This window comes from Chrysochloris asiatica, unplaced genomic scaffold (assembly GCF_000296735.1).
Source record: "Chrysochloris asiatica unplaced genomic scaffold, ChrAsi1.0 scaffold00113, whole genome shotgun sequence".
Classification (NCBI taxonomy): domain Eukaryota; kingdom Metazoa; phylum Chordata; class Mammalia; order Afrosoricida; family Chrysochloridae; genus Chrysochloris; species Chrysochloris asiatica.
Genome location: NW_006408631.1, coordinates 985,584 through 998,427, shown reverse-complemented (window position 1 = coordinate 998,427; position 12,844 = coordinate 985,584). Strand labels below are relative to the sequence as shown.

Here is a 12,844-nt window from a genome sequence, read left to right as displayed (position 1 = left end):
TGAGTGGCCATTTTGGGTGAGACCAAATGGGGGAAGGGTCAGAGCAGCCACAGATGTCTGACAGAACTGTGGCGATAAAGGTGTGGACATTCTCTTTTTTTTTGGTATCTGTTCATGGGTCTCTTACTGTCTGCACACTTCCATTCTGGTGATGAGAGGAGGTGCCTGAGCAAGTGGACACCCCACCCACACTCCTTGAGTATTCTAAAATGCACACACACAGATCTGCTCAAAATTTAAAGTGACAGTTTCCACTTAAAACCAAATGGCAGTGCAAAAAGGCCACAGCTGGCCCTGAACTGTTTATCACTAGGAAAATAGGCCTGAATGGGGGTTGTGGAATAGGATAGGCAGACTAAAAAGGAAACAGGCCGAAAATTAAATCATGAGTTATGTCATAATGACCAACAGTGGCATCTTGAAATTTCTAAGGAAGAAGAATAATAAGGGAAACTCATCTCCTGGTCACATCCACCTGAAGGCAATCAAAAAGCATAAAAAGTACCAAAACACACACCCATCTAAGTATTAAGGCCACAGCTAACTATTGAATATGCCCCCAAAACAGAAACAGATGACCATATCAACACATGTCCAGAAATGAGACAAAGTGACTGAGATAAATGAGCTGGAAGTAGACCTACACTCCATACTAGAAGGAGGGAAGGCTTTGGAAATGCCTGGGAAGGAGTTCAGAAAAATGATTATAAAATGTATCAAAACACTTTATAATGGGATTGAGAAAAATAAGGAAGAAGTCAGGAAAGTGCTACAGGAAGAATCAAATAAGATAGATAAAGCATTGGAAACAATTCAAAACCTACAGAAAGAGGTCCAAACGATTAATAATAGAATATCAGAAATAAACAACACACTGAAAGGGCAAAGGAGTAGAACTGAAGAGATGAAAGCCAGAACTAGTGATCTGGAAGACAAATCTCTCAATACTACTAAGATAGAAGAACAAGCAGAAAAAAGTATAAAACAAACCTGAAGAAGGCCTAAGATTCATATTGGACAGCATGAAGAGTAATAATGTAAGAATTATTGGCATTCCGGAACAGGAAGAATCACACAAGTCCACAGAGGAGATGAAGAGTTTCTGGAAGAAAATTTCCGTAACATCATGAAAAGCGAATTGATATGCATCCAAGAAACTCAATGAACCCCAGGAAGGATAGACCATAAAAGAAAATCACCAAGACATATCATAATCAAGCTCTCCAAAATTAAAGATAAGGACAGAATCCTGAAAGCAGCTAGGCAAAAGAGAAGTGTTACATACAAAGGTAAGCAAATCAGATTAAGCTCAAATCTCTCAACAGAAACCATGTAGGCAAGAAGGCAATGGGGAGACATATTTAAAACCCTGAAAGAAAACAACTGCTGACCAAGAATCCTATACCCAGCAAAGCTGTCAATCAAATATGACAGTGTAATCAAAACATTCCAGAATAAACAGAAGCTAAGGAATTTTGCCAAAGCCAACCCTGCAATGAAAAACATCCTAAACAGAGTTCTGTGGACTGAGAACCAACAAGAACAGAAATCAACCAGAGATTGATGTACATTGCAGCATCAACTGGAACTCAATCGACAAATGGAATAGTCAGGAACAGAATAAAACTATAAGAACAAATTCACAGGATCTGGGAGGTCAGTCTATGATCAAAACAATTACAATGTAAAAGAAGGTAAACATAGAGGAACAGAGATACAGGTGGTTAGAAGGTCATGTAGATTATAGGATAAAATAGACTGTCTCAAATGGAGTGAAAAGTTAATGGAATATAAGGTAAGCATAATGGTGAGGTTGGGGTTGGGGGGCTTAGGGGTGGTGGAGGGGGCGACAGCAGAGCACAGTGTAAGGGCAGACACATCACAGTTCAGGTGTTGGGGAGGGCAATACAAGAAGGGGAAGAGGTGGAAAAACAAGGTAGACAGGGGAACTCTGAGACAGGTTTGCATGGCCTAAATGGGACAGAGGTAAATAGTGATGCATGCTCAACCTTGGAACAACAGTGCTCTGTGATAGAGGGATCTACGCATAGTTTGAAGAGGAGAAATAATACAAAGATGCTTGACTGTCTTATGAATATTGGTTTTCCTTGCCTACTATTGTAAAACAGAAACTTGAATGGGATAGAAAGGAATATTGGGAAACATGATTACAGAAAACTTGTAAGCCAGTCTTCAGCCTATAACTGATTGGAATACCTAAAAGGGGTTCTAGAACTTGCCCAGTGAAATATGCCTCTTGCAAAGCCTTTGCAGAGTATAGGACCTTAGGTGGAATACTGAGTACCATCCAGAACCTTCTGAGGTGGGACATTCCCACTAGCAAGGACAAGCAGACCAGCCTGGAACAGCTAGAGCAACAGAAGGTACATCTTCTAAGAAATATCATCAGCAAAACCCCAAAAATGTCAGTATGACTGGCACTACAAGAATAAGCAAGCTGTAAACTGGGTAGTCATCAAGGCAAGGAATCAAGTTCCTTCAAGAAAAACCCCCCTCTAAAACTGAAACTCAGAAGGAACACATGAGCAGGGATGTAAGCTTGCTGGCAACCACACTGGTCTACTGTTGAGTTGAAGATGGGAAAAGGCAGCAATGATGAAATGGGCTGAGTTCAACCATGGTCCATTGACTCCTGTTGACCTGGAGATAAAAGAGAGAAGAGGAAGGGCTGTTGCTTCAAAGTGTGATGAGATTGGGGACATCTGAAACCATGGACAAGGACATAGCCACAGAGGGCTAGAGCTGAGAGTGAAGCATCCAGCTGATGTGAAGTGAGGGGAGATGGACAAGAACACCCAAACTTGAAGATAGTACCTATTTGACCTGCCTCAATGGCTTATTAATCAGAACTTGACTAGAGGAAGATAAAAAAAAGAAGAAATTTGATAAAGGAAACAAGAGTAAATTGCTACAATTTGATGAACCTGACCAATACTCATGGAGGTAGTAACTCTAAATACCAACAGAGAGGGAAGGAGTCTTCACATTAAGTATCAATGCTATCCCCTCTGTACACAGGATAGATAGGGATGGACAACTTAGACATTGGCTACCTAAAATGAGGGGGTGATAAAGGCACTAAGTGACTGGCTTACAAGGTTTCAAGAGGGAGTTTAGTTTAAGTGTGAGGGAAGAAAGAGTCCCCACTGAATAGTTTTCATCTTGTCTAGATGGGTCTGGTGAAAAGAGGTGGGGATAAGATTCTTAGGATTCAATAGTGAGCAATTATTATCATGACTAATTGCGACTGTCACAATTGTAAAGTTAGAAGTTTTGTAACAAAAATGGAGGAGCAGTTAGTCTTACAGTCCAGAAACAGAGGACCCTAGGACCATCAAGGGCAAAGAGCACAAGCGGAATGTGGGACCCTATCCAGAGAAGCAGCGATAACAGAGATGGAAGCAAAGATCAAGACATGGAGAGGGGCAGCAGTTGAGGACTCTAGAGTCATGGTAAGAGAGGGACTAAGAGATAGTGGTCATGAGGCAGACTTGCAGAATGTGCCCTTTGGTGGTCTAAATTATTTTATATACGTGAGTGTTGTTATTTTTTTAAAGAGCTAAAGTGAATAGAGATAAATACTAACTGATGGTACATGGAAGGGATTGTAATCATTGTGATGAAACAAGTTATATGAATTGTTGAATGTAAAACTGATGATGTGCCCTGTAAACTTTCACTCAATCCACAATAAAAACTTAAAGAAAAAAAAAATACAGAAAATGTGGGGGAAAAAAGGACAAGTTAAGATTTCATTCTATCTGATCCTAAATGAATAGAATTTAGTGATGAATAGAATCTAGATTTCAAAAGAAGGAAAGAGATAGCCTTGTGTTGGCTGGAATAGAATGCTATTTCAGAGACTTTCCACTGAAGATTCAGAATATAAATATTTACTGAGCATTCTCATTCAGAATGAAAATCATTTCATAGTAAATACGTATTTTCTAATGTTTATGAATATAACGTAATTCTCTAACCAGAATTGGACTTTGTTGACAACAAAAACTACTTAAAATAAGTTAGCTTTAGTTCCCTTTTCCCTGCCTACTATGCTTCTTCCTCTTACCCCCACCTCCAAGTATGTTGTTGTTTATAAGTGCCTTTGAGTTGTTTCAGACTCATAGCAAACCTGTGTAGGGTGTCTGAGGCTGTAAATCTTTGCAAGAGCTGAAAGCCTCATTTTTCCCCAAGGGGCAGCAGTTTGTAGTCCAGTGCTTATCATATAAAGTCACCACATACCCACATTCAAATATAATGTGTAGTTATATAAAACAGCAGGGCCACCTTCACAAACTATAGATGTACATAGGTGATTCATAAGGAAACAAAACGCTCAAGTCAGATCACTGGGTAAGTGCTCTGCAATTTTCCTTCTAGAATGTAAGAAGAAGGAAAAAAGAAAGCTTCCATAATAAACAGAAGAAGAACAGTGAATCAACTAACACAAAAATGGACAAAGGGATATGAGTGGACTTCAAAAAGTTTGTGGGAAAATAGAATGAAAAGATAATGGAGTTTTTCTATGACTTTTTAAAGCCTCCTTCATATATGTAATAAAATAATACTATAAAGTTGTAAAATGGAGTGGGAAAAAATGATTGGAGTTTAAACTCAGAGATAAATGCCTAGCTGGTGGATGGAGAATTATGTTGTTTTTAGAACTGTTGAATCGGTCTGACTCATCATGACCTTTATAGCATTTCCGAGGAGCAGCTGATGAGTTTGAACCACTGACCTTGAAGTTCAAACCAACCTTGAGGTTGAGTGCTAATCCTTTGGTGCTACACCAGGACTCCTTAAAAATGCAAGAGTGAAAAATGATAGAGGCACTTACAGATTTTCCTTTTTGAAACAGAAGTTGATTTCCAGCTAGGGTAAAATAGCGGGTTTTCCACCTTTTGATGAATTTCCATCTGACTTGTTTCTCTTTAAGTTTTCCTTCTATGAGAGGCTGGCCATCTTGATTTACAACTGTTAAAGGTAACACAGAATGTTCAAGTCATTTATTAGGCAAATGATCAAAAATCAGTGAACCAGAACTGAGGAAACACATTTGGAAAGTAGGCTAACAAATGACATATTTGGCTATCCTTTTCCCTTTGGTCTCTGAAAGAATGTACAATGCAGATGTGATGATGTGAAAGTGTTGACTGTTCACCTTAAGATTTTCAAAAGGAATACAGTTCACAAACTGAGCATCTGGTTAGCAGTGATTAAGGTTCATCTTGATACCCAGGGTTCTGTGCTTATCATTGCCTTTGTTTTTTGGCACTTTGTTCCTGAGATCGGAATGACCAAACTGATTTAGTATAGAGTTTGAAATTTGGGGCACAAAACATCTAATATGCCATAAGCTTCAATTCCTACTATTGATGTTGCCAGCAACTGAGTAAATAAAAAAGAAATTTCCATGTGTTATGACACATAAAATGCTCACACATATAGCTCTAAAAATATCACATGCCAAATATATTGAGCTATTTGGCAGCAAAAATCTATGTAGCATTCTACATAATGTGCTTCTGTAAAACCTTTAACATGAAGCTGCTAAGGTGAACTCACCCAACTCTTCTGTACATGATATTTTCACTCTCTAAAACACACACTCTTTCCACATTCCCATGGCCACTTGGTCAACAGCTGATCATCTTCCATATCTCAACTCAAACTTTGCTTCTTTCAGCACACCTTCCCCAACTTCCAGACCAGAGAGGCTCCTCCAGACAGCTACATGCTGTCATTACAGACTGTATATTTCTTTTAGAGCAGCCATCACCCCTTATAGACAGTGATTGGTATGTGTCCCTATTTTTCATTTGATTAGAAACTTGATCAGGGCAAAGTCTTGGTTTTGTTTACTGTTTTGTCACTAATCATCTAGCACAGTGTTTGGAAACAGTACAGTCTACATATGAATACTCGTTGAATGAATGGATTCATTTTAAATTGAAGTAGAGTGTGTATGATTACACATAATTATAGAGTTTGAAGATCCTTTAAAATGCTAGCAGTTTGGACTGAGAAACTTCATTCCTTTCACCAGCTACATAAGACTCACCCTTCTTTCAGATTCACACTGAAAATCTAATTTATGGGGGAAAGGGGGTACTAGAAAGCTCAATTTGTAGTATGACAGAATATACTCCTCTCCATTTATGTTCAATTTTCATAGCACTTTAAAAGAAATGAAACCCATTCCATCATTTAAAAATCTGGATGGAACCTGTTCCACCATGCCAACACAATCTAATCTTCCTACCCTACCATCTGTCTCTTCCAATGTGGGTCAAACAACTGCCTGAGACAGCAGGATTTATTGACCTTAACAGAGGAGTTAGAGTGTAAGAATAATGTAATGCATACTTTAAATAAACAGAGTTCTGTCGAAGCTAGTTTGACTTGATTATTATTTAATGCAATCAGATGTTCTCCAAGGTTAGGGAATGCCCACCCGGGGAGGATGTAAATGCCTCTAGAGGGCCATACAATGAAAAGGTTAAACCAGCAATACATTAAAAAAAATAATACCAACACACTTTGCATATTAAATCTGTAGAAATAATCTTCTCTTCCACAAAGAAATTAATTCTCTCCTTTATTTTTCAAACACACCTTTCATCTCTTACTTTTGATAGAAATTTGTAGTTGTTACTCCTGTCTGCCATCCAGTGGGCCCCTACTCATGGTGATCCCATGCACAATGGAACGAGACAGTGCCTAATCGTGTGCCATCCCATAATAGGCTGTGAATAGGACTGTTTTGCTCCATAGGGATTTCATTGGCTGAATTTTGGAAGTAGGTCACCAGGCCTTTCTGCCAGCAGAGACTTAGGTACTGAGTTCTCTACTCTCTGAAAAACAGCAGCTCAACAAATGGCAGCTCATCTTTGGCCTTTAAAGGGAGACAAGACTGGGTAGTGGGACTATGTAAGGGGAATGGTCCTTTCTTGACTGAAGGACAAATGTGCCTGCAATAGAAATGACTATTGCAATGGATTTTGATTTGTTTTCAAGAGAAGTCAGATATATAAAATTTAATGAAATCTGATGGTCATATGCATTCTTTCCCCTTGGGTCCTGTGCAAACCAAACAGAATAAACCTGAAACCCCAATCTGGGAATTGAGTCATCACTTATGACTTCTAATATAGCTCAGAAATCTGAAATGCAAAGTTTCTATTTTGTAATAGACTTTGTTGGTGTTTTGATGTATCTTTTTCTCTTTTTAGGCTAATATTATACTATTGGACTCCTGGTGTGGAGCTGTAGGATAAGCACTGGACTGCAAACCACAGGGTCTGCAGTTAAACCCACCAACTCTTTCTTGGAAACCCTATACAGGGGTCGCTATGACTCTGAACCTGTTCAATGACACTTAACAACAACAATGTTATATTTTTACCTTGAACTTCATTTGCAGTCTAGCGCATTAACCCACAGTGCCACACCAGGACTACTATTGTTAGATGTTGTTGTTGTTGTTGTTGTTAAGTGCTGTCGAGTCGCTTTTGACCCATCGTGACCCTGTATAGGGTTTTTGAAGTGTGACCGGTGAGCTTGAACTGTTGACACTGTGATTCAAACTGACTTTGCAGTCAGCACATTAACCCATAATGAGTTATTGTCCAGTCAAATGCTGTCGAGCCAGTTCTGACTCATATCAATTGACTCTTTGTAGGGATTCCCAGGAACTCCTTATGGTTCCTTATGGTTGTTGTTAGCTTCCATTGAGCCAGTCCCAACTCAGTGAAAAACCATGCACAACAAAGTAAAATACTACCTGATCCTGCACCACCCCCACAATGAATTGGATCATTGTGAGCCATAGGGTTTTCTCTGGCTGATATTTGGAAGAAAATGCCCAGGGCTTTCTTCTTAGTCTATTTTAGTCGGGAAGCTATGCTGAAACATGTTCAGCATTGTAGCAACACACAAGGCTTCACTGATGTTAAGGGTGGTGGACAAGCAGGACAGGGAATAGAACAGGGTCTCCTGCATGGAAGACAAGAATTCTACAATTGAACTACCAATGCGCAAGTCTTTGCCTACATCTGTGTAAATAGTCCCTTTATTAATCATTTCAATTACTCAGCTTGAGTAATTGCATGATACAAAAGCTGTTCCCATCTCAGGTCTATGAGGCTTCACACTGTACCAGCAGGACCCTCCTAAGTTCTAGGACCCTCCTCAGCCCTTAAGGAAGGCAATGTTCTTTCTAAAGGAGTTTCAGAAAAACTTTCAAATAAAGCCCAATATGATCTCCTCATGACTACTTTGATACTTTCCTGGATCTTGCACCTAGAAAATCTTGAGTTGGCACATCTTCTCAGCCTATCACTCTATCCCAAAGCAACAGCTGTGCAAATTTGCTCCTGAGTTAATTGATTGTGTAATTTTGTTTTCCTGTTTCCCCACACCATCCCTCTTATTATCTCAGCTCTTTTCTCCACTCTGCTTCGAAAAATCCTTGTCTCTTTTTCACCCAGGGTCCAGCTCTCATGTCACCTCCATCCAGCTACGTGTTTCTTTCCTTTAATCTCTGTAACACTTAGCTTGTGCTTCTCCAGTGGCACTTACAGATTTCTACATTGAGCTGTAGTTGTACCTCCTTACAAACAATAAATTTAAGATTCCTGTTGCCAAACTTTGTAACCGCCTCAGATCCAAACACAGTGCCTTCGAGTGTACCTATGCCCTATTATATGTGTGGGATGGATGCATGGTTGCTGGATGGAGAGATGAACATTCTTTTCTGGTTTACTCTTCCTGTTATGACGTTTCTCAATCTTAAGGTCTCTCTTCTGTTATTATTTCACTTTATTCATCAGCTTCATGTTGAGTAAGATTGTTGTGTTGTTGCTATATGCTGTCAAATCAGTTCCAACTCATAGTGACTCTATGCACAACAGAACGAAACACTGGCCAATCCTGTACTATCTTTACCATTGTTATCACATGAGTCTGTTGCTGCTGCCACTGTGTTAGCCCATCTCATTGGAGGTCTTCCTGTTTTTCATTGGCCCTCCACTTCTCCAAGCATAATGTGCTTCTCCAGGGTCTGGTCTTTCCTGATAACAATACAATTGTTATTGTTCTTGTTAAGTGTAGTCAAGTCAGCTCCAATTCATAACTACCCTATAGAGAGTTGCCAAGGAGCAGCTAGTGGGTTTGAGTCTCCAAACTTGTGGTTAGCAGTCCAGATCTTATCTTACAGCTCCACATCAGGAAAGTTAAGATTCGCACCTTCAAAATTTATTTTAAATCAGCATAAATATTCCTTAACCCTTGGGTCACAAAGAGAATACAATCAATGTGTACGTATTCATATTAGCTTTCTGAAACAGTTTCAAGTGGATAAGCATGATGGCAGTTTGGGACCCAATTGCACTAGAAAATTCAGTTCATATGTTGTAGCTTTACCAGCCAGTTAATATTTAAAGAAAGGAGCAGATCCCAGTGGGTAGAAAATGTCCCACCCAAATTGTGGTTCTTTGAATGAAATAATATGTTAATTGGCAAGTGAGAAAATATTTATGTGTTACATGCAAACAAGATATTTTTAGACACATGATCTTGTCCTCATAGTCTCTCTCCACATGTTATTTTTCAAATGGAATATGGTAATTTTTTTAGGAAAAAAATTAGTTTCCTCTTTTGACCTTGAAGAGACTGCAATATCATATGAGAATTACTTGATTACAAGGGCATGCAATGAGCAATAGACTTATTAAATTGATACATACACAATATTCATAAGAAGATATAATGGCAGAAAAAAAATGAGATGGCAGCTGGAGAAAATTTATATTTTCTTTTAAAAATTGCTTTTAAAATAATCCTACAGCAAAAGTAGTCTAATTTTTAGTGTATTCATTGAAATTGACACTAATGCCAAAATTGGGGCTGGTTCAAACCCACCGACAGTGAGCTCGAACTGCCAACCTGCAAGGTGAAAGTAGTCATTAGGAGATCATAGTGGGCTTTATTTGAAAGTTTTTCTGAAACTTCTTTAGAAAGAACATTGCCTTCCTTAAGGGCCGAGGAGTCGGAACAGACTCCACAGCACATAACCACCACCACCATAGTTTTTGTTATGGAAAACTGAGTTCCACTTTTTACTAATATCCTTCATTATTCCTTCATTCTATTATTCAAGCACATTTATTGGGTACTTTCCATGTAGCAGATGTGTACTCAGTGCTGGGAATATAACAACATATGAGATAGCCTTAGTTCTCCAAATGACAGACAAATGCAGTAAGAGAACTAGTGAAAAGTAGATTATAGTATGTTGCTGTTATTGTTGTTAAGTGCCCTTGTGTCGATTCTGACTCATAGCAATCTTGTATAGGGTTCTGAGGAGCAACTGGTGAGTTTGAACCACTGACCCTGTGGTTCACAATTCAATGCTCTCCTACAGCACCACACCAGGAGTACAGATTGTAGTATGCTGGGGTAAATACCAGGATAGAGCCATGTACATTAGGGAGACACCTATTCTAAACTGGGGCACAGGAAGCAGGAACAAGTGGATGCTGTTTGAGCTGAGTCTTAAGGGACATGTAGCAGTATGAAGGTAAAGGGAGAAAAGACATTCAGGAAAAGAAATGTAGAAACCAAATCCACTGCCATAGAGCTATTCCAACTCATAGTGACCCTGTATAGGGTTTCTGAGATTGTAAATCTTTATGGGAGCAGCAAGAGTCATCTTTCTCCCTCAGAGTGGATAGTGGGTCTGAACTTCTGACCTTGTGATTAGTAGTAGAGTGCTTACCCTACAGTGCCACTAGGGCATCTTTCAGAAAAGAAAATGAAAAAAGAACAACATATGCAAAGGTCCAGAGTTGAGAAAGAACATAGAAATCATTCTGGCAATTGTAACTCATTCTATTTGACCAGAATATGGGTGGGACTTGAGGGCAGATTAGGAAAAAAAATGGAGAGTGAGAAACAAGGCATGAAATGCAAGGAGGGAGCAAACCTAGAGGGCTTTGGGCTTCATGCAAAGTGGAACCTGAAGTTTTTTTAATATAACATAATAAAAAATGAAATTTGCCACATAATCCTTTTATCAAATGCCTTTTCTGCAGCATCGATTTGATCATGTCATTCTTTTCATTTTTTAAAAATTTATATGTTGGATTACATCGATTGTTTTTCTAATATTGAACCATCCTTGCATCCCTGATATGAATCCCACTTGGTCATGATGTATTATTATTATTTTGATGTGTTGTTGAATTCTGTTGGCTAGGATTTTGTTGAGAATTTTTACATCAATGTTCATGAGGGGTACTGGTCTATAATTTTCTTTCTTAGTGGTATCCTAGCCTGGTTTTGGTATGTGGGTTATGCTTGCTTCATAAACTACATTAGCATGTTTTCCATCCTTTTCTATATTCTGGAATAATTTGAGTAGAATTGGTGACAGCTCTCCCCTGAATATTTGGTAAAACTCACAGTGAAGCCATTTGGACCTGGACTTTTTTGGTTGGGAGTTCTTTGATGACCTGATTAATTTTTTCTAATGTTATAGGTCTATTCAAGTTTTCTACTTCACCCTGTAGATGATGATTTTGTAAAAATGTATCCATCTTCTCTAAATTTTCAAATTTGTTAGAGTACAATTCTTCATAGTATTTTGTTATTGTCCTTTTTATTTCCATAGGTTCTGTTTTGACATCACCCATGTGGTTTCTTATGTGTATTATTTGTGTCTTCTCCCTCTTTTCTTTTGTTAGGTTTGTTAATGGTTTGTCAATTTTATTAATTCTTTTGAAGAACCAGCTTCTTGTCCTGTTGATTCTTTCTCTAGTTTTTCTGTTTCTATTTCGTTTATTTCTGTTCTAATCTTTATTATTTCTTTTCTTCATATGACTGTCGGTTTATATTGGTCTGTTTCAATTGTTGGAGATGTTGTGTTAATATATTAATTTTGGCTGTTTCTTCTTTTGGATGTGTGCATGTGTTGCAACTTGTCCTCTCAACGCTGCTTTTGCTGTGTCCCAAAGATTTTGGTGTGCTGTGTTTTCATTCTCATTTGATTCTATGAATTTTGTAAATTCATCTTTTATTTGTTCAGCTACCCAGTAACTTTTAAGCAGGGTGTTATTCAGTTTCTATATATTTGACTTTATTTCCTTAGTTTTCCTAGTGTTAATTTCTAATTTTTTAGCATTGTGATCTGAGACAATGCTTTGCAGTATTTTGATGCTTATACATTTATGGAGGTTTGTTTTGTGGCCTAACACATGGTCTGTTCTGCAAAATGTTCCGTGTGCATTGGAAAAGAATGTGTATTGTGCTGTTGTTGGGTTAAATGCTCTGTACACATCTATGAGGTCAAGTTGGCAGATTGTGTTGTTTAGTTCCTCTGTGTCTTTGTCAAGTTTCTTCCTGGTTGTTCTGTCCTTTTTTGAAAGCGGTGTATTAAAATCTCCCACTATTATTATAGATTTGTCGATTTCTTTCTTCAAATCTATTAGCATTTGCTTTATATATTTTGGAGCTCTTTCACTGGAAGCATAGATATTTATTATGGTTATGCTGTCTTGTGCAATTGACCCTTTAATCATGAGATAATGTCCTTCTTTATCTCTTATGCTGGTTTTTGCCTTAAAGTTTATTTTATCAGAGATTAGTACTGCCACTTCTGCTCGTTTTTTATTGCAATTAGCTTGGTACATTTTCTCACTGCCTCCCTCCCCCATCCTTTAACTTTTTATCTGTTTTTGTCTTCATGTGTAAGGTGTGTCTCTTGCAAACAGCAAAAGGAAGGATCTTGTTTTCTTATCCATTCTGTCAATCTCTGTCTCTTGAC

At 38.3% G+C, this 12,844-nt stretch overlaps 1 protein-coding gene across 2 annotated transcripts in view; it reads right to left on the bottom strand.

The window, feature by feature from the left end:
* The window catches only part of VEPH1 (ventricular zone expressed PH domain-containing 1), a 373,634-nt gene that overhangs the window by 5,519 nt on the left and 355,271 nt on the right, over positions 1-12,844 (bottom strand). For both annotated transcript variants that reach the window (XM_006867941.1, XM_006867940.1), the window contains one exon: positions 4,859-4,995. In XM_006867941.1, the coding sequence (XP_006868003.1) occupies positions 4,859-4,995 (137 nt within the window). The remainder of the gene's footprint in view (positions 1-4,858; positions 4,996-12,844) is intronic.